This window comes from Pectinophora gossypiella, chromosome 15 (assembly GCF_024362695.1).
Source record: "Pectinophora gossypiella chromosome 15, ilPecGoss1.1, whole genome shotgun sequence".
In the NCBI taxonomy this organism is placed as follows: Eukaryota; Metazoa; Arthropoda; class Insecta; order Lepidoptera; family Gelechiidae; genus Pectinophora; species Pectinophora gossypiella.
The window spans coordinates 8,767,928-8,787,792 of NC_065418.1; the positions used below are offsets into that span (position 1 = coordinate 8,767,928).

General features: G+C 40.9%; 1 protein-coding gene across 6 annotated transcripts; it reads left to right on the forward strand.

Annotated features, from left to right (window-relative positions):
• Positions 1–176: 176 nt before the first annotated feature.
• Positions 177–19,812, forward strand: LOC126373017 (titin). Of its 6 annotated transcripts, none has more exons than XM_050018970.1 (15): positions 177–447; positions 595–5,997; positions 6,344–6,797; positions 7,072–7,175; positions 7,326–7,427; positions 7,969–8,044; positions 8,220–8,370; positions 8,857–9,083; positions 9,289–9,515; positions 10,418–10,553; positions 10,953–11,112; positions 11,892–12,080; positions 12,782–12,950; positions 16,226–16,335; positions 17,301–19,812. In XM_050018970.1, the coding sequence occupies exons 2-15, from the start codon at positions 623–625 to the stop codon at positions 17,711–17,713; spliced, it is 7,893 nt and encodes a 2,630-aa protein (XP_049874927.1). In that variant the 5' UTR covers positions 177–447; positions 595–622; the 3' UTR covers positions 17,714–19,812. The 6 variants fall into 6 exon arrangements, 4 of the variants coding, with proteins under 4 accessions (XP_049874927.1, XP_049874926.1, XP_049874925.1 ...); XM_050018969.1 differs by having other exon boundaries at positions 177–443; XM_050018968.1 differs by having other exon boundaries at positions 177–5,997.
• The last annotated feature ends 53 nt before the right edge of the window (positions 19,813–19,865 follow it).

Consider the following 19,865-nt stretch of genomic DNA (forward strand, 5'->3'; position numbering starts at 1 on the left):
CCTAATAAAAAGACTGGTTACAACATGAAGAAAACTACAATAAGAAAATTTTGAATCAATAAAAAATATATAAATCCAATAGTGAACTCATAACGAAATATAAAAATTGTTGCCACCAAAAATAATTGCTTTTACATTGGAGAGTTATTGTCTGACTCGTTTTAACACATGTCGAAAACATATTTATTACTCTTTTTACAAGCTAAAAGCTCAAGTGGAGCGATCTATGGGCTTCTTGCAGTTTACCAACACGACAATGGCCGAATTGTCTGTATAAAATATTTTTTATTGGCTCATACATCCAAACCTGCCATGTCTTTGGTTTTAAAAATGGCGTATACAAGCTTTTTGTTTGCCGGTTTACGCTGTTGAATAGCCCCCAAGAGCCCGCGCGTAATCGAGGCGAGTGGTAAACGTCGTGAATATGAAATTGAAGTACATGTGTAGGTATATAATCAACAGTATGGACCCCGTGAACGAATTTTCGTAGCGTTATGGTGAATTAGAATGGTGCCTGTGGCTCGTCAATCTTGCACGTCGTCAGGTTACCAGTTCATAACGTAAATATCACCCAGCGAGCATTTTATATTTCAGATATGACAGCGTCGCAAAACAGTAGATAATGGAGAGCTCGGAAGACGATGCGGGCGCCGCGACGAACGCTTCCCGCCGAGCATCGGCGCGGGAAAAGGACGTCGGAGCGTGCGAGGATGGCGGTGCAAGCGGTGCGATGCTGCAGGTCCCAGCGGAAGCCGGCGGAACCAGCGAAACCGCTTCCGTATCGGAGGAAGCGTTTGACGCCGACAGCGTGCCGTCGCCGTCCGCGCAAGATGTCAACACCAGCACCGAGGCTATCCTCGACATGATCGATGAGATCGTAGACGGCCCCGATGCCCCCAAGAGACTATCGCGTGGCTCGGCAGATGCTGACGCCGACGACATGTGCACTGCTTCCGACGTCCCTGCCGGTGTCCCCCAACCATTGTCGAGTGACACTGATCCCCAAACATCTTGTACACAAACATCAACATCTGAAAGTGACACCAAAGGAAGTGAAAAATCAAGTGATTCTCCATCTGACTGTGTATCACATAGTAAGGCAATAGCAAGTGATGTTTATATAGGAAACTTATCAGAAGAAAAAAGTGAGTTAAAAGTTGAAAATGCATCTGTCACATCTGCTAATGATGGGAACTCTACAGAAGTGTCACAGAAGAGTCCTATAGGTAGTCAAGCTGAATGCACATTGAAAAGCAATTTAACTGAGTGTGACACAGGCGTGGAACCAGTGACAACCAAGAATGCACAATTAGATAATCCACCACATCAAGCAGATCTGCCAAATGCTATCAGTGAACCTACAGTAAGAGAAAGTAATCAACATAAATCAGTGTCTCCAAGTGAAGAAATACCAGCCAATTTAATAACGGAGAACCTTTTACATGAAAATACAAATAAAGTAGTATCACAAAGCATATCTGAAATCAACTTGCATGTAGAATCACCACAGGCAAGTTCAAGTCTTGCTGGGAATGTGGCAGCTGAATCAACCTCTGAGGAAACAGTTATGTGTTCAGAGGAAAAACCAAGCAGTTTACCTCCCAATATTCCTTCCAGCAGTGTGGCAGAATCAATTTCTAATCTAACAGACTCTAGTGAGAATCAAATATGTGAACGGACAATAAAGTGTGTGACGTCCAGTGATAATCGGGACAATGTAACTGTTGAAAGTGCAGAGTCCACATCTAGTGACACTAGTGTTAGTGAAGGAAGAGCTGTAACAAGTGAGTCCATGACACGGTCTCCACTGCGTCGACGGTTGGTAAGGCCAGCGCCCAGTGATCGCCGCCCTGATTCTACAGTTTCCTCTACTGTGGACACTCAAAATGTGAATGTTGATACTTCTGAACAGACAACCAGTGATAGTGTTGCAAAAGATGTTTCTAGTTCATCGGATGCTGTACCTTCTGTATATGGTAATGTTAAGCCACAAGAGATTAGAAATTTAGGTGAAATTAGTGTCTGCAAAGCAGAAACATCAATTAGCCCCCCTAAAAAAATTAAACTTGTTAGACAAAAAATTGCAGCATCCAGTGCTCAGAGAGATATTATAGATGAAAAACCTGTATTGACACCTGATAGTGAACAGTGTCAATCAACATCATCTGAATATACCCCATCATCATTACTAGATACTGCTTTAGAAACCAGTCCAACTTCAAAAGCTGAAAATGTGGTACAAAACTTGTGCAATGAAGTTGTAAGCAATGATCCACCTGCAAATCTGACTACAAGTATAAGTGTGAGTTCAGAAAAGAAAGTTCAAGAAGTTGTAACGCAAGAGAGCTCATCCCAACCAGTGCCCCCAGAAGTGCATAAAAATGAAAGTGATGACCAGAAAAAAGTTACACCTATCACATTTAATTTAAGCATTTCAAAAGAGACATGTTCCACTGAAAGTAAATCAGATTGTGTGGATGAGGGTACTAGTAGTACCAGTATTGTCAAAGAAGTATCAGATTGCACTAAACAAGTACCTAAGTTGACTATCAAGCTTGGAAATATACAAACAGAGGAACCAAAATCTCCAATTCCCAAACTGACTATTAAACCTATAAAACCTCCATTAGAAAGTGAAGATTTCAAAAGGGAGTCGAGTGAGCAAATTCCAAGTGTAACTAAATTGAATATTAAGCCTATATTAAAACCACCGGAAAAGATTAATGATATTCACAGAAAGTCTAGCAGCAGTGAAATATCAGAATCTGAATATTCTGAAAATGATGAAAGTAATAGTACATCAGATCAAGCATCCAACTCAGATCAAGGCCCATCTGATGTTGTTCCAAAAGTAACTATTAAAGTTGGGAAACCTGGCACTGACAGTGAGGGAAAATTTTACACAGAACAAAATGTCCCAAAACTTCTAATTAAGAGTATTCCTCATAACGAAAATGAGGAACAGGAATCTGTATCAAAACTTAAATTGGTAATTAGCCAACCTGATGATAACCAATCAGAAAAAATCCCTAAATTGACAATTAAATCAGTGGCAAAGTCTGAGGGACAGCCCCTTAGCCCCAAATTGACAATAAAGCCTCTGAAACCACTTGAAACTGTTAAAAAAGATTGTTTAACGGAATCAGCAATGGACTTTGAAATTCCTAAAATAACAATCAAACCTGTTGTCAAAACTGACACAGAATCATCTTCTAAAACACCTAGAAAATCAACAGTGGTATGTGACAGCCTTGAACACATTCCTGTTGTTACGAAACTAAATATTAAGCCTATTTTGAAACCAACCGAGTGTGAAACAGAAAACTTAGAAGAAAGAGTACCTGTGGTTTCAAAATTAAATATAAAACCTATTGTAAAACCTACTGACCCTTCTGAAACTGCAGAGGAAGTAGAGAGCCAAGTGCCTGTAGTTTCAAAATTAAACATTAAGCCTATTCTGAAACCTGCAGAGGTTGAAGCATCTGAAGCTAAGGAACAAAATGTACCTGTGGTTTCGAAATTAAATATAAAACCCATTTTGAAGCCCTCAGAGACTAGTGAAGCTTCAGAAAGTTTGGGAGAGAAAGTTCCTGTAGTATCAAAATTGAATATTAAACCTGTAATTAAACCTAAAGATAATGAAATTCAATCTAGCGTAGAAGATATACCTAAAGTTACAAAATTAAATATAAAGCCCCTGAGGAATCCTGAAGAAAAATCTTCAGATGAAAAAGACTGTGATGAATTGAATGATGATACTGAAAGAAATAGTATACCTGTTGTTACGAAAATTAATATTAAGCCTATAATTAAGCCTGTTGATGAAGATACATCAAAAGATTCGGAGAACCAATCATCAGAAACGGGTAATTCCAGTGATGATAACACTGATCACATACCTGTTGTAACCAAGATAAATATTAAGCCTATTATAAAACCCAATGATACAGAAGAATTATCAAAACCGAGTGAAGAAAATATTCCTGTTATAACAAAACTGAATATTAAACCTTTAATCAAACCAGAAGAAAGTAAATCACCTTCTTCTCCTAAAAAGGAAAATGTTAAAATCACCAAATTGAATATAAAGCCTGTACTAAAACCGGAGGAAATTGAGCAACAGAAAAGTAACATTGATAGTGAAGATGTTTCTACTAAAAACCCACCCCTTGTAATGAAAATTAACATTAAGACTGTGACTGATATTCCATTTAAAGAAACCTTATCTGATGAAGATAGGAAAGTAAACAGCAGTGATGACAACAGCGAATATAAGCCTAATAATATAGATGAAAATATACCGAAAGTGTCCAAGCTGAATATAAAACCGATTGTGAAACCTTCCAAGTCTGATGATTTACAAGGAGTTTCTTCTAATATGACTCAAGTAGTAATGAACTGTAAACCAAGTAGTTCTCATTTATATATGACTGAAACACCAAAACAAAATTGTGTGTCTATTGTAAATGAAGATCCTAAGTTTGATAAACATACAGAGAAGTCAGGTAATCAGAATGAACCATCTACCACTCATAAGCAAATTCCTTCATCAGACATTGCTATAGACTTCACAACGAAACCAGCACAGAGTAAAGAATCTAATACGAAATTAGGAGATATTTGTAATCGAACAATAATGGAATCTTTTAACCAAGTTCCAACGAAGCCACATTCATCATTACAGAATTGTACTCTTTTGAAAAAATTATTAGAGACAAAGAAAGATGGATTGGATAAAAGACTGGATGAAAACAGAATTAATGCAAATCATTCAATACCCATAAGGACAGAATCAAACATAATTAAAGTTGATATGAGCTGTGAACAACATTATAGAGAAAAAAATAATTCTAAAGGTCATGAAAATGAAATCACCATCCCACCTAGCACAGATCAATCAAAAGTTAATGATATTCATGTATCTATAGAACAAGTTCCAGCTGAAAGTATTCACAAAGAGCCGGGTGAACATGTCACCAGGCCATTGGAAATCAACATATCTGATAAAATTTCTACTCAAAGCTCTGGACAGGATTCTCCAAGGATAATATTAAAAATAAATAAGACTGACCATGGTCCTTCAGCAAAAATTATTACCGAGGAGCCAAAGGGACCAGGCACTCCACAACAAAATGATGGATCTGAAAATACTCAGGAAGTTGTAAATGACAAACAGAGTCATAAGAAAGTTGTAAATAGCAGAAAGAAACCCCTAGCAGATACCCCAACTATGCCTATGGGAAAACGATTACGAAGTTCAAGGATTGTAGAAAATACAGAAAAGTCTCCAGTAGTAAAAAAGTACACTGGAAAGCGACCGTCCACTACAGATACTAGCCCACCACAGAGCAAGGAACCAGAACTGTCAGTGCTAGAAACTAAAAGGTTAAAACTTGGACAATTATTGTCCAGTAAATCTTTAGGTACGCCCGTGCCCGCGAAAGTCACACAGGTGTCCCCTACCAAAACAAATGTAGAAACTAAACAGGCTGGAAAAATCGTTAATCATTCACTGTTAATTAATGAAAATTGTTCCAAAAATGGTAATTCGAAATTACACAATATTTTATCAAATCTACAAGCGAAACAGGCTCAAGCGTTAGCCTTTAACGACATGAACTGTGCAGAGAAGACACCCATTTTGCCAGAGCTCGAATCCAATGCTTCAACGGGAAGTTCAGACGTCGTCGAGGTAGTACCAGTAGAAAATTCCCATCCTGAGGTGCAAGAAATGATAATTAATGAGAACTCGGAGTCTCACGACTTCCCACCGACGTCGGATGAGCTGTCGCAGGATCCGCTGGAGGTGGACGCGCCTAAGCCGGCAGAGCCGCCCGTGGAGGCAATGAGCGCGCCGCCGCCCGTGCAGCTGACGCCGCAGCCCAAGAAGCGCGGCCGCCCACGCAAGCTGCCCGTGTCCGAGGGCGCCAAACCCGCGCCCGTCTTGCCTGTGCCGGCCCTCGAGGAGCGACCGCAACGATCACTTCGATTATCAAGGTATTTATGTTATAGATAGGTATTTATGATATAAAATACTATACAAATAGCAAATAGAGAGTCGAATGAGTCATCTCTGTTTCAATAAGCATCGACGGGTAAGAGCGTTAAGGATAAACAATTTTGTAATCTTTTATAATTTATAATTATCTTCTCCATCTCCCTAGTGTTTCACTGTTTTCCGCTTACCTCTGAAGATTTGTCAGGACCAGTTTTTTACAGAAGTGACTGCTTTTTTGCGTTATGATCTGTACACCTAAATAAGTTTCATCTATCTGAGTTTTGTTAAAGATTTTTTGCAATTATATGAATTGTCACGTCATTAAACATGGTATTTGATTTTCAGAGAACAACCGCGGCACCCGACCATCCTGGCGAAGCCCCGCGGGCGGGGTCGAGGGCGAGGGCGGCGCGCGGAGCCCGATCCACCGCGCGAGGAACCCGCCGTTGAGGCTGCAAACAAGTTCTTTGTGGACGAGAAGCCTGAGGACATCGACCCCACCAGCTCGCGGATCAAGCTGCCCCGTATGACGGAGGCGCTGGACAAGATGCCGTCCTCGTGTACGACACCGCTGTCGAGCCGGAGGAGAAATTCGTCGACATCGGACATTAAGTTATTCGAGACAGAGCCCAAAGTGGTGCTGAACATGCTGCCGAAGATGGAGGAGCCGGTGACGTCGCCGGAGACACCAGCGCGCGGGACTCGCGGGGGGCGGGGCTCGCGCGGCGGCCGTGGCCGCACGCCTCGCTCGGGGCGCGGCCGCGGCAGGGGCGGCGGCCGCGGCGCCATGTACATGAAGGTGCGTACTGCAGGGCTGACTGATGACAGAGGTGACACTTTCCCGTAACCACCGATGAGATATCAAGATCGATCAGAATTTCTTCTACACACCGACCTGTCACAGTTATCTTTGAAACATGGTTGATGAAATTTGTTACTGACCAAGATATGGCTGACCACTTTTTAAGTATGAGTATTTGCTTCATTTTTGGGAAAAGTTCAACTCTATTCCAGTCCTACATATAAGTGTTAATACGTTTTTAAATGTTGTTATAATACGTAAATTGTTATAGGAAACCATGGGTATCTACGGGCGAGTCTGCGGCCCGGCTACTACCACCGTGCAGCTCTTCGAGGAGGAGACCTGCATGATGGATGATAACGCCACACCCGCCAAGTAAGTCACAGTAAAGATCACAAATACTACGATAATATATGCAATTTATCATGTCAATTCCTCTACTGCATGTTATTTTAACACAGAAAGTAAGACAAATAACAACATTGGGAGATAAGAGTTTGTACAACTTGCATTGTGTATTTGCAGGCCCTCGCATTTATTGGACGAAGACTCTCAGAGCTCAGTGAAAAGCTCTACCAATGACAGCAGCAAAATGAAGAAGTCTAAGTTTGCTGACTTGTTTGACAGGTAAGCTTCCCAATAGGATATGAGCTTAGCTAATAAGCTTTTCCAGAAATTATATACTCCAAATATCCATTCATCCCGTTATTAATTATTTTCTACTCTCATGTGGGTTGTAAGGTCAATGTCGCACCTCATCAACCCTGGTGGCAGGGCTGCTAGTGAGCCTCTAAAGGCCCCAACATGGCTCATGTAACGACTTTACGTAAATAGAAGCTGGGACGGACTGCTTAACGTGCCCTCCGAAGCACGGATCTTCTTGCTTTTGGACAATCGGGTGACCAGCCTATTATGTCCTACCCAAACTAGGGATTACAAAGTATTTTTTTGATCGTGAGCCCAAAGCTCAACCATTGGACTACGGAGGCCGTTATAGATATCCAAATTTATCTATTGACGCAAAATCTTTAGCTATCTTTTTTTTTGCATACTACTTGATACAGCTCAGCCAACTCGCATAATCCCATTGAATAGCGCTAATAGCGTCCCACCTGGAAACTTTTCTCGGGTAGGTAATGTTAACTTATGTTGTTGATGCTGTTTGCAGTAACAAAGTGTGGACGGCAGCTGATGTCAAGGAGTACATGTGGCCGCCGCCCGAGACGCCGGATGTGGAACACCAGGTAGGCTTACAATATATAATGACAAACAAAAAAAAGACTGGCTTCTTTATGACTTTTGATATGAAGTCCCAAGATGGATAATGAGCCATATGGTGTCAGGTGATCAGTCTCACTAACATGTTAGAAGGGTCACAATCCCTTAGCGCGCTTTAACATCCATATCTTTCTTTCCCAGGTAATGATGATCCAGGAGCAAGTGGCGATGTTCCTGGGCGTGAAGAGCTTCAAGCGACGCTACCCGGAGCTGAAGCGGCGGCCCGTCTGTGGCGAAGAGCGCGACTACGTGCTAAGCAAGGGCATCGTCACTGAAGCCCTGTGCGACCTTGGTAAATAAATTATTTGAGTCGTTCTTCTTTTTTAACGACTATGATCTGCCCCTCCTTCTGATAAATTACATGTTTTAGAATTTTATTTGATCTTTCTACTGTCCAAAAATATAGTTATCTTATTATACTCTAAATACTAGCAAAATACCAATCGATTCCTCGATTAGTGATTAACATAGCGTGATTCTTTTTTTCAAAATTCTGTTGTAAATCGAAATGCTGTCTTCGATCGAAAGGGCCACTCTGAGGAACTAATTACAAGTTTCCCTTGTTTTTTATGATGGGTTGATGACTTATTCTAGTGACTGAGATCTTGTGACACTTGAATAACATTGTCAGAAGGGCGCTGGGTTGCACCATCTTCAGCATCTTCTAAAAAAGAACTGTCTTGGAAGTAATGTAACTCAAGATATAAATGTTGAAATTTTAGACATACTTGTCCTAAGCATTACATCATTGTCTTGAACCTACCCTACCCACCGACAGGTATAACAGCAGTGGACGCGAGCGAAGTCCTGGACATAATGCTATCAGACTACCCTCACAAGTACGAGGAGTATCGCGCTCACCAGCGGCAGAGACAGCTGGCGGCCGCAGTCGACGAACCCGACACGAAGACCGAGCGCGTGGACCGTGTCGAAATGAAGCCTGAAGTAAAACCTGTAGAAACCAAGCCTGAACCGCCTAAAGTTGACTTGGAGAAAACTAGACAGGTAAGAAAATGTTAGGCGTGAAGTGAGTTGCCATTGAAACGGATCTTTTGAATCTCTCGCCTTGAACTCACGTTCGAAAATATATACACATTTCACGTAGCACATCAGAACTTGTCATTTGCAATATGAGACAGGTATATATTTTGGCACACGAGTTACAAGTTACGTTGCAGGCGTTATTGAAGCAAATAATGTGGCTTAACAGGAGGCGCTGGCAGCGGCGATAGCGTCGGCCAGCGAGTTCAACTCGCGCATGAACGTGTCCCGGCGCGGCGCGTGCGTGGACCTGCAGTCGCACACGGTGCAGCGCCGCCGCGCGCCGCCGCCGCGCCCGCGCGAGCACGTGCGCCCGCCCGCCGGGTTCTACCCGCACGCGCTGCTGCCCGGCCAGTACCAGCACTCCTACAGGGTGTACACGCCCGACCAGCTGCGGTATGTGCTCATACACCATCACACCCCGGACACTTCATACAAACACCTCGTTATACACAGACACTACACATTGACATTATTGTACACACGCATCTGTGTTTGTGACGCCATAATTGAAGACCGAAGAGGTGTAAAAACACCTCCACCAACCCGCAGTGGAGCAGCGTGGTGGAGTATGCTCCATACTCCCTCCGGTTGAATGAGGGGAGGCCTGTCCTGAGGCCCAGCAGTGGGACGTATATACTGTTGACGACAGGTCGACATGGCAATCGGGGCATGAGGTGAGCCGCGGAGGCGGGGTCGCCCCGCACACCCGCACAGTCCCCGCGGCGTCTTAGTCTTAGTGTCGCACGAGTCCGTATCGACCGCGTTTATCGATTATAATCTCGCTCACATAATTTATGGAATTAGAAATTAACATTAACACAAAAGAAAGACAATAGATTTAAAAGAAATCTAATCTATTTATGGTCAATCAAAATTATAAATATAGCAAGTATATTTTACATATACTTGCTAAGAAATTATTGAAAACTAATAATAATATTTTAGAAATAAAATTAACGTTAGATAATTCAAATGAATAAATATTAACTTAAATGAAAACGTGGTATTATTTTATTCACATTTTGTTAGATACATAATAAAAATATATCGATATTGAAAACGTCACGTCACTAGAGAATTGCCATGTCGACCTGTCGTCTACTATAGACTGTTTATGTTATGTGTTTTGTTTTGAGTGAGTTTTGGCATCAATAATTAACTGCAACGAGTATGAAGAGACTGCTTATGTTTATTTCCGTTTACCAGACAGAGGCCTTAGGTCATTAGTTATCGCGTGGTTAACACGCGCATCTCTTTGGTGTCGTACTGTTTTAACGTTGCATGTTGTGCCGCAGGTACTTCCCCCTGAACACAGTGATGTCGGCGCCGGCCGCGCCCGCGTCTCCGGCGCCCTCGGACTCTGACTCGGAGCCCGACTGGCGCTCCGATAGCTCCAGCGACGACTCCGCGAGGGACCGCCCCGCCGCCAAGGTTGGTTTGATACTCAATGACAATGTGTTGGGAACTGGTTTGTTCTTGAACAGTGGTGTGATCATTATTATTATGAACACATAATAACGTGAAAATATGGTGGTTTAAATGTCGACAACGCCTTGGCTATCACTTTATAGCCCCACCAGTAGTCAATGGTCATGCAGCAGGCAAAAAACAAATGTAGAAGGTATTATATTTTTTATTTCATGTATTTAGCGCCTCATCGCACTCTCCTATGTTTCTATCCTTTTCTGTTACTCAGAACCGTCGTTTGCTAGAGCGAGAGGGAGCGATCGCACGCTATCGCTTCTAGGAAAATCCTATGAGGTGCTGCCAGATTTGGTTCCACTGTAATTAATTGCTTGTTTTACATAATGAGTTCTTTTGTTTGTATAGCGAAAGAAGTTAACGAAGACGAAGCGCAGCAGCGGAGCAGAGGCGGTGAAGGAGGAAGTTCGCGACGAGGAGACGTGCCGCGTGTGTAAACTACGACTAGAGGCCAACCGCAAGTACACGCACGAGCGGTTCCTCGTCTGCGCCAACTGCAACGCGAAATGTAACTATTGTTAATACTTTCGTTACCCACACCACACCCTCGACACAACATACAAAAATATAATTCTTACCACATGCCGCCTAAGGCGTAAGTGCGAGCGAGACCCTACTCCTTAGCGGCGTCCAGACGTTTTAGACTAAAGTAAAACCCGGAGGGGTGAGATCGGCGCTCGATACGAATGGAGGGGGGGGGGGGGGTAGCTACCATTCTATACGTTATTATTTTTTTTTTTTTTGAAAGGGTTTAACGGCTCTGGCCTAGTAGCCTTTTAAGCCTGTCATTAATTTAAAGTTCACTTCACGCCAAGTTCACACAACAAATCAGATCATCACAATCACAGTTCGAATTCAGAGTTCAATATAAATTTGTACAGCGGCACAAAGTATTTTACTTCTGATAAAAGTCCATCCAACGTGTGTGGCACGGGCGCACCTTCGGAGACGAGGGCTAAATTATACGTTATGAAATAGTAAAGTATTGCTAGCTAGTACACTCAAGTGTTGCTATTTCGACCAAAGTAAAATTAATAGACACGTGTTTGACGCTATTATGTAATAGTTTATACAATTATTCTTAGATTTAATAAAGTTCCATGTTAGTCCTGCCCACTCATTTTCTTCTCGTCGAAAACGTTTAGAAATGGACATAATGCAAGCACATATCCTTCCGGGCGTCTCCAATCTAAGATAGCCTAAGGTGCGATCTTGTATGTCTGACGTATCCGATGTTAGCAGCAAAGCAAGCATGTAGCGTAATACTGACCCGTGGCCCGCCCGCAGTGCACCCGGGCTGCACGGAGCTGGGCGCGGACACGGTGCGCAAGGCGCGCGAGTACGCGTGGCAGTGTGCCGAGTGCAAGGCGTGCGGCACCTGCGGCGCGCCCGGCGAGGACGACAAGCTGCTGTTCTGCGACCTCTGCGACCGCGGCTTCCACTGCTACTGCGTCGGGCTGCCCGCCGTGCCCGCCGGTATGTACATACACACATATACACACACCGCGGTTTCCTGCTGCTTAAGACCAGGGGGGTTAAAATGGCCACATCGAATCAATTCATCTAAGAAAGCAATATTGCTATTTGACAGTTGTTTGCATTGCGCACTTACTATTATATGCGCAAATGTCAAATTGCAATATTGCTTTCTTAGATGAATTGCTTCGATGTGGCCATTTTAACCCCCCTGGTGGATCGTTGTCAAACGCAAATTTTGTTAAAATAGTTTAATAAATGAAAAAAAAAAAACATTTTATCGGAGAAAGTATGAAACAGTCCACCACACCCCATTGTGAGCGAGTTTGCAAGATTGTAAGCCGGCTACTGGTTTATGACAGCAGCAGATGCCAACAGTTGTATTATGTGCCCTACCGAAAATACAACCGTGATAGCTCTGTTCGGAGAACGGGTGACTTACATCGTAGTGTCACGGGCTCTAAACCACTGAATTCGACTTGGTGTGTGTAAAAGTCATGTTTGAATCATAGATAACTGATATCCCGTGGTTTGCAGGTTTTATATGAGCACAGGTATTATATGGGACCTAAAAACATATCGTGGAATGGGTGTGTGAAGAATGGGTTACTAAATACCTTTGCAGGTGTGATGGTTTATAGTGCCCTTCGCAACATAGGAATAATCGCATTTAATTTTAAGTCCCTTATTAACCGTTGCAGGCCGCTGGCACTGCGTGGAGTGCGCAATATGCAAGTCATGCGGGGCGCGGTCGCCCGGCGGCGGCGGCGGAGGGTCATCGACCGAGCCCGCCACGTGGCACCACCAGACCCGGCGCGGGCCCGGCGGACACAAGGTCTACTCACACTCGCTCTGCACGCCCTGCGCCAGGTCAGTACCATATAACACTCCTTAGTGAAACTAGTACTTTCTTTGTCCACTACACTGTTAAGTGGAGACGCTGGTTTTGTCGCTGACGATTTGCTAGACTATTGCAATTTGTAATTCGTTAGTGAGGATCAGCAGTGGACGTGTTTAGGTTCGGATACGGATAAAACACAAATTTTGACTAGTGCAGTATTAGAAGTTTCAATCTCTTTAGTATGTTATGTATTTTATGTTTATTTATTTTTTAAAGAACGTCTAGGGCCCTGTGCCGAGGTTTTTCTTGCAGCTTCTTTTCCCCGGCTATACAAGTTGTGAGAAGCTACATTAGTTTTAGGCGGATGAGACGTTCGTTATGTAAAAATTGACGATTCAAAGTGTAACTATGTTACCAACTGAATAAAGATATTTTTGAATTTGAATTTATGTGTCGCGAGCTGGTATTATCTCTCATTTTTTATTTCGGACATTTCATATCCATGAGAAGAAAATTTAAGCTATCAACGTGGAGTAGAATTTCCAGTGTTTTGACTATGATTGTTTTATTCCACTATTTTACATCAAGAAATATCTACAATACTGCAGTTATCTACACTAATATTGTAAACAACTAATGTTTGTAAGTTTGTTTATAGGAAGTAATCTCTAGAAATACCAAACCGAATTTGAAAATCTTTCAGAAGTAGAAAGCTTTTATTAGATATCCGAGGCACGCGAACGGAGTCGCGGGCGAACATGTAGTATTGTGATAAACAGGATTATATTTTCTAATCCGTCATAATTTGTGATAATATTTAGAATTCGATTATAATTTTACGTAGTCGTATTCGATAGCAATAGCCAAAGCAAATCATTAACGAAATTATCAGTGAGGTCCCTCATTCGTGTAGTGGCCAATGAAGGCATAAACTGCTCTACGGATATTGTGCTTTAGTACGAGGTACTATTCGACTTTCAAATGTGCTTTAGGTATTTCGCTAACGTAAACACCTCGGTAAATATTATGTACTTTGTAGTACTATTGCGTTAGTGAATTAATCACACATTGCTATTCATTTGACTTCGTGTTAGTATCAAAAGTGCTGCCAGTTAAATTGTAAACCATGAGATTATTAGTAGAATGTCTCTTTTTACTCCAGTAGTTGAAAATCATATAATTCCACATTATAGCGTGCATGAATTAATCTATTTGAAAGACGTATTAACTAGTACCTTGTGCTAAATATGAACATAATATGTAGAGCTATATAATAATACCTGTTTCACAGTCTAGAGAACAAAACCGAGATCATATCTTTTCGGTCTAATTTCCAATTGGATTTCTTACCAAATTTATTGTTTGTTTAGACCATTAGTTCAAAAGCTTGTGAAACCGGGTCTTAAAACTGTGTAGTTTTAATTTTGTTACGGATTTTAATAAAAATATAATGACAGCCATATACGAGACACTAGTGGCTTGTCTAATAAGTTCCATGTGATCCAATACTTCGAATAGCGAATGCGAGATAGTATTGTTTTTACTACTGATACCACAATTTTATCAGCGAGTCGTCCATTTGAACTGGAACTAATTGGAATAGTTCTACACCAGATTGTGGTAATGATTTACATAGAGGCTAGTAAGGAATATATACGACGAGCAATGTGAAATTTTAAACTAGCTAACACAAACAGCAATGTTAACATTGTACCCGTTTCTGTGTTCCTGCACATTGGGTTCTTCACTGATATAATAGTTATATTGCATCTTTCAATTGGTTTTGGCTTACTAATCCAAAATTTTCCTTAACTTGTTTCTGATTAATATTCGAGTGAAGAATCTTCTGTAATTAATAACCTTTTTATAACTGTCTACAATTTCATGTATATGAATTATAATTATAGACAGTAAGATACTTTTTGGCACATTATATGTAAGACGAAGTTTACAACTGTTGAGAAATTAAAACATTGTTATTCCGTATTTTTCAAGTAAAACCAAGAGGGGCTCCAACAAAACGTGAACCCGTAGTTCCATTTACAAGAAGAGTGTATATCGAGGGACGCAGATGACAAAGTACAAAGTTTTTCAAAGTGTTTTCAACGATCTATGTGTCATATGTTTCTGTTAACTGGCCTTGGTAGCTACTCACGTCACTCATGCGTGTCGATGTGGACTAACGAATCGTTCTGTCGCGTCTGCCTTCACTCTGTCGACATCCGCTTTTTCTCTGGTTCTCGTAGCATTTTGGCCCCCGCAGTATGTTCTCTATCCCCCAACAGCGTTATCGGCGCGGGTTTTCACGATCTCCAATAACTAGTACCTTATAAATAGTCGCAGTTTTAATCTATTCTAATTAAAAGAAAAAAAAATAATTTCAGTGTAATCATCCTTTCGTACAGTATTGTGAAAACCCGTCAAAGAATCAGCACACACCAGTATTTAATAAGTTGCATGCTACACTTTGTTAATATAAGTAATTACTTATACATCTTTGATTGTGTGGGTCATTGTTTATTCTAGTTGATGTTCTCTGTGTAGTCAGTTAATGTGAATGCATCTTATTAATTTCAAAAACATTATAACAAGCAATGACCTATCAATGTTGAAAAGGACAATAAAGTAAAATCATTTACTAGGGATGTGAGCACAACTATAGCTTATATAATTTTGGGTTCAAATTTAATACCTTTTACTGTAATTAATTTACTTCACTGTCCAATTTTTTTTTATTCCTACCGTGTATTAAAGTCTAATTGATGCAATACGTTCGTAGTTTGGAGTCGCTTTGTCTTTAAGGTATCCGTCGAATGTAGTATTGCCTCAATTACGTGAGTGACAATGGTCGTCCTTACATCGCCATTGCCGATCCGACTAACTCATCCTCCATCTGTAAAACTAACACGGGCGTAGACTCATCAATACCTCCCATCATTTTTGAGCGTTCACTAACTTGATTTGTTAATTTTATTACTTGTCTTTCGGCTCTATACAAACACATGATATACTCTATTTATGTAATACATTATTTGTATATGCATACGTTATCAAAAGTACTCAAACACTACACAAGTCAAGAATACAACCCTATAAATTAAATTCTCCCTTTATTATGATATTATTTTTATAACATAATATCCATATCACTTCCGTACACCCGACACTGTACAGACCAGAGCCATGAAGATAAGTAATAAAGGCCGAGATCGACTCGGAGCCAAGTGTCGATCTCAATACTAATAGCGTGTTTCTGTGTTCCGGTGCTTGCGCGTACGGTGCGTATGTGTGTGTGCGTGCGTAGGGCGTATCGCATCGGACGCTACTGCCCGTTGTGCGAGCGCTCCTTCATCGGGCCCAAGGGGACAATGCAGCTCGTCATTTGTAAGCTGTGTGATAGGCAGCACCATCAAGGTACGTCGTCGAACGAGTAGACGCAACGCTTACCTCCCGATCCTTCTCATTTCGGCGCGCATAAAACGACTTGTGGGTCTACTTTCTTTATTTTTTTGCGTATAATACAAGGTCATAGACATGTGGAATGCTTCATTTTGTTACCATGTTTTCAGAATCTATTGAAAGTACACACACTCATCGTTTTATTACAGCCTTATTTTATTAGTATTGCCTGTATTTTAATCAAGGGTGGGGATGTAGCTATTATTTTTATCAAGCGAGGCATCCCCACGTTTGCGGCTTCGCTATATTCCTGCATAGTGGGCATGTGCATTATGTTTCATTACATCAAACATAAAGTCTTCTATCGGTTTGTCTATGTAGATCCTAGTACGTTATGTATATCCTATGCTTATTTTCTACATTATATCGCTATCTTAACTACCGTTATTTAGAAATAGACTGATGCATTTTAAACGGAATGATAACACCTTAGATGAACAGCCTGAGTTATCCCAGAAGTAAATGTATCGCCTCAAAATAAAATCCAAGTGTTGAAATATATTTATGACTACTGTTGTGTTAGTTGATAAATATAAAAAAGCATGATAATAATATATATACACAGTTAAACTGCCTCAATAGTTGAAGTCGAGATAAAAAATGAGCCATAGATCATAAGGTGTACCGTCGTCTGATATTATATTATATGCAAATATGTGTGTGCCATGCATTGTCTTGTTTTAGGTGTAGGTGGAACTGTAGTGCTGAGCTCGTCTGCTATGGTGCCGGTTTTAAGAAATATTCTATACAAATAATCTCACAACCGGATTCCTCATTGAACTTTAAGGGGAAAAAACTTATTGTAATAAATAAAATTAGATTGTACTTATTTTATAGTGCCGTGCACGTAACAGACGAGTTCCAAAGTTTGACCGTGATGTAAAGTCGGTGTATAGTAACGTGTGTGGTTGTTGTGGCAGAGTGCGTTAGGCAGACGGTGTCGGCGCTGAACGTACTGGACTACACGTGTGGCGAGTGCCGCCGCGGCGGCATCACGTCGCGCGCGGCCGCCGTGCGCCTGGCGCCGCGCACCATCGCCACGCTGTTCATGGCCAAGCGGCGCTTCAACAAGTACGCGCACCGCCAGTACATGGCCAGCCGCCAGCGCAAGGACGCGGCCGACTCCAACGACGCGGCGCTCGACCCCGCCGACGAGAGCCTGTCCTGCGAGCCCGTGGCGGCCGCGTCGGATGCGTCCGACGCGTCGGAGGCGGCGGACGCGGGTGACGCCAGCGACCCGCTGGAGGGCGCCGGCGACGCGGCGGACGCCGCGGACGCGCCCGACGAGGCCGCGCAGGCCGTCGCCGCGCTGCGCATGGACTTCGGCGACTGAGTCGACGGAACGACCCGCATAGAGTAATATTTTTGTCTACTAGACGTTGACGTAGAATTTATATGAAGTACCCGTAGTGGACGGTGTCACCGCGGCGCCGAGTGCGGTCCGGTCGAGTGCGCGGTCCCCTTATGAGTGTATAGAATTGGACTATGTAATATATCTAGCTGTTATTAGTATATGTATAACTCTTATTCGCTTCGGTAATACGGTTGTAAGGTAAACTGTTGCATAAATCTGATTAATATAACGATTAACTTGTAGGCTATATATATAATAGTATGTAAGTTATCGGATAGTGAAGAGATACTAGTTGTATTGTCTCTTTTATGTTTCGCTGCATATTCTTTTACTATGCATTAGGATCTTCGTTACGGTCATGTACGATCTGTCACGGCAGGCGCTAAATACTATAGAATATAATCCCGGCGGGAGTAGACAGGTAATATAACAGACAATCATAAAGTGGTTAGATGCATAGCTGTAGGTCGCAGGTCACTAACACGTCTACTGTACAGTATAACTTAATACTAACTTCACTATGATATGGGTAGCTGGGCAATCATTACTATTTTTAATATACATTTTTTGTTCTTTTACTAGTAACCTGCTAAACAAATCATGTATTTTGTACGCGCTCAGGATTTGTTATTTATTTGAGAGCGTATCTAAGTAGAGATTGAGTAATAGCTGTTATTTCGTTACGAAACCTTGAGTTTATTGTGGCAATATGTGCGTTTTCTGTGTGTGTGAACTTATATCGGAAAAATTGTATTTGTTTAGTTGTTCTACTTATTCAAGCGATGTCTCAAACTGAAAAAATAAAATGTATTGACTAAATCTGCCTTTTAATGCATTTGAATTATGTTTTCAAAATTGATTTTGTCGCTGTTATTATTTCTTATTGGCTAAAATGGTCTAATGAAGACAGTGCGCATTTTGTTTTTTTAGACTAATTTTAGGTTACATAATTGTTAATTTTTGCTTCATAAGGTATTTATTTTAGTTATACTTTTATATGGATACAACAGTATACAATCTTAAGAGCCAATAGTTAGTTTCAAGATAATTGTTTTCTTATCTAAGGAAACATTAAAGCCCCACATTTTTATAAATATCAAGAAAATATCTTATGAAAAGAAGAATGGGTGGTTTACGAAATGTAATACACAGAATTGATAAAAACATCGCATAAATAATTGATGCAAAGTTGTTGAGTGATTTAATTACAAATTACACTATTTAGATTATGTTAAGAATTATATTTTGTTTTTGTAGTTTAATTTAACGGATTGAATTCAGCAGCTCTTTGAAAATTTGTTTTTCTAACTTAATTTCAAAGTACAAAACGACAAGGCTACCTTTGTGCTTACCTTTATTGATTCAATTACGCGTTTTGGAAATTACACGAATCCAATTTATATAGATATATTGTAAAAGATCAAATTATTTAACTCAGAGTATAATATGTTTATTTTCATTGTGAGAAAATTTATTTATTTATTCTACGGTTATGAAGATAGTATTAACGAGTATAGCCAAATTGGGTTGTGTATATTTCCAGGGCGAGGTCTGCTTCGGTATAGCCTTCCGGCCACCGCAGCGTGGCTCCCGACAGGTATACGTAACGTACGATACAACAATGTATGCATTTGCTGTACTTATGTAATCTCTGCGCGCTATCGTCTCTGAACCACTGCTGTGTGCAATGCCCCTATCTGTGTATTATACATTGTATTAGCGATATATATAAGTGCAGGTGATTATCAGTAAATTCATATTATGTGTAATGTATAATTTTAGTTTATAATTACGCTTTGGTTATATTAATCATAATTTACTTAGTGACAATTTTAAGATAAAATTTATGTCCACAGATTAATTCATCAAATCATGTTATAACTTTTATACAGTATACAAAACTGGTTTCGGTGTCTCACCAGGATTCTCATTGCTTTATCAACACAGGTGGATTATTAAGACTTACTTGTAAGAGAATAATGATAACTTTTATGTCTACTTAATGCAAGTGTAAACGTTCTAGAAATCTCGCACTGTTCGGTCAATTTTGTAAAAAAATAAAATAAATTTAATTTACATATCGGTTTTCATTATCATTCCCAGGGGATGACAAATGAAATAACAACACAGA

What these genes read in the sequence shown, in the direction of transcription:
- LOC126373017 (XM_050018968.1), top strand. Translation starts at nt 623, where the DNA reads ATGGAGAGCTCGGAAGACGATGCGGGCGCCGCGACGAACGCTTCCCGC. An exon ending in GATAACGCCACACCCGCCAA is followed by an intron (nt 7,176 to 7,325) that starts GTAAGTCACAGT and finishes GTGTATTTGCAG; the next exon opens with GCCCTCGCATTTATTGGACG. An exon ending in GGGACCGCCCCGCCGCCAAG is followed by an intron (nt 10,554 to 10,952) that starts GTTGGTTTGATA and finishes TTGTTTGTATAG; the next exon opens with CGAAAGAAGTTAACGAAGAC.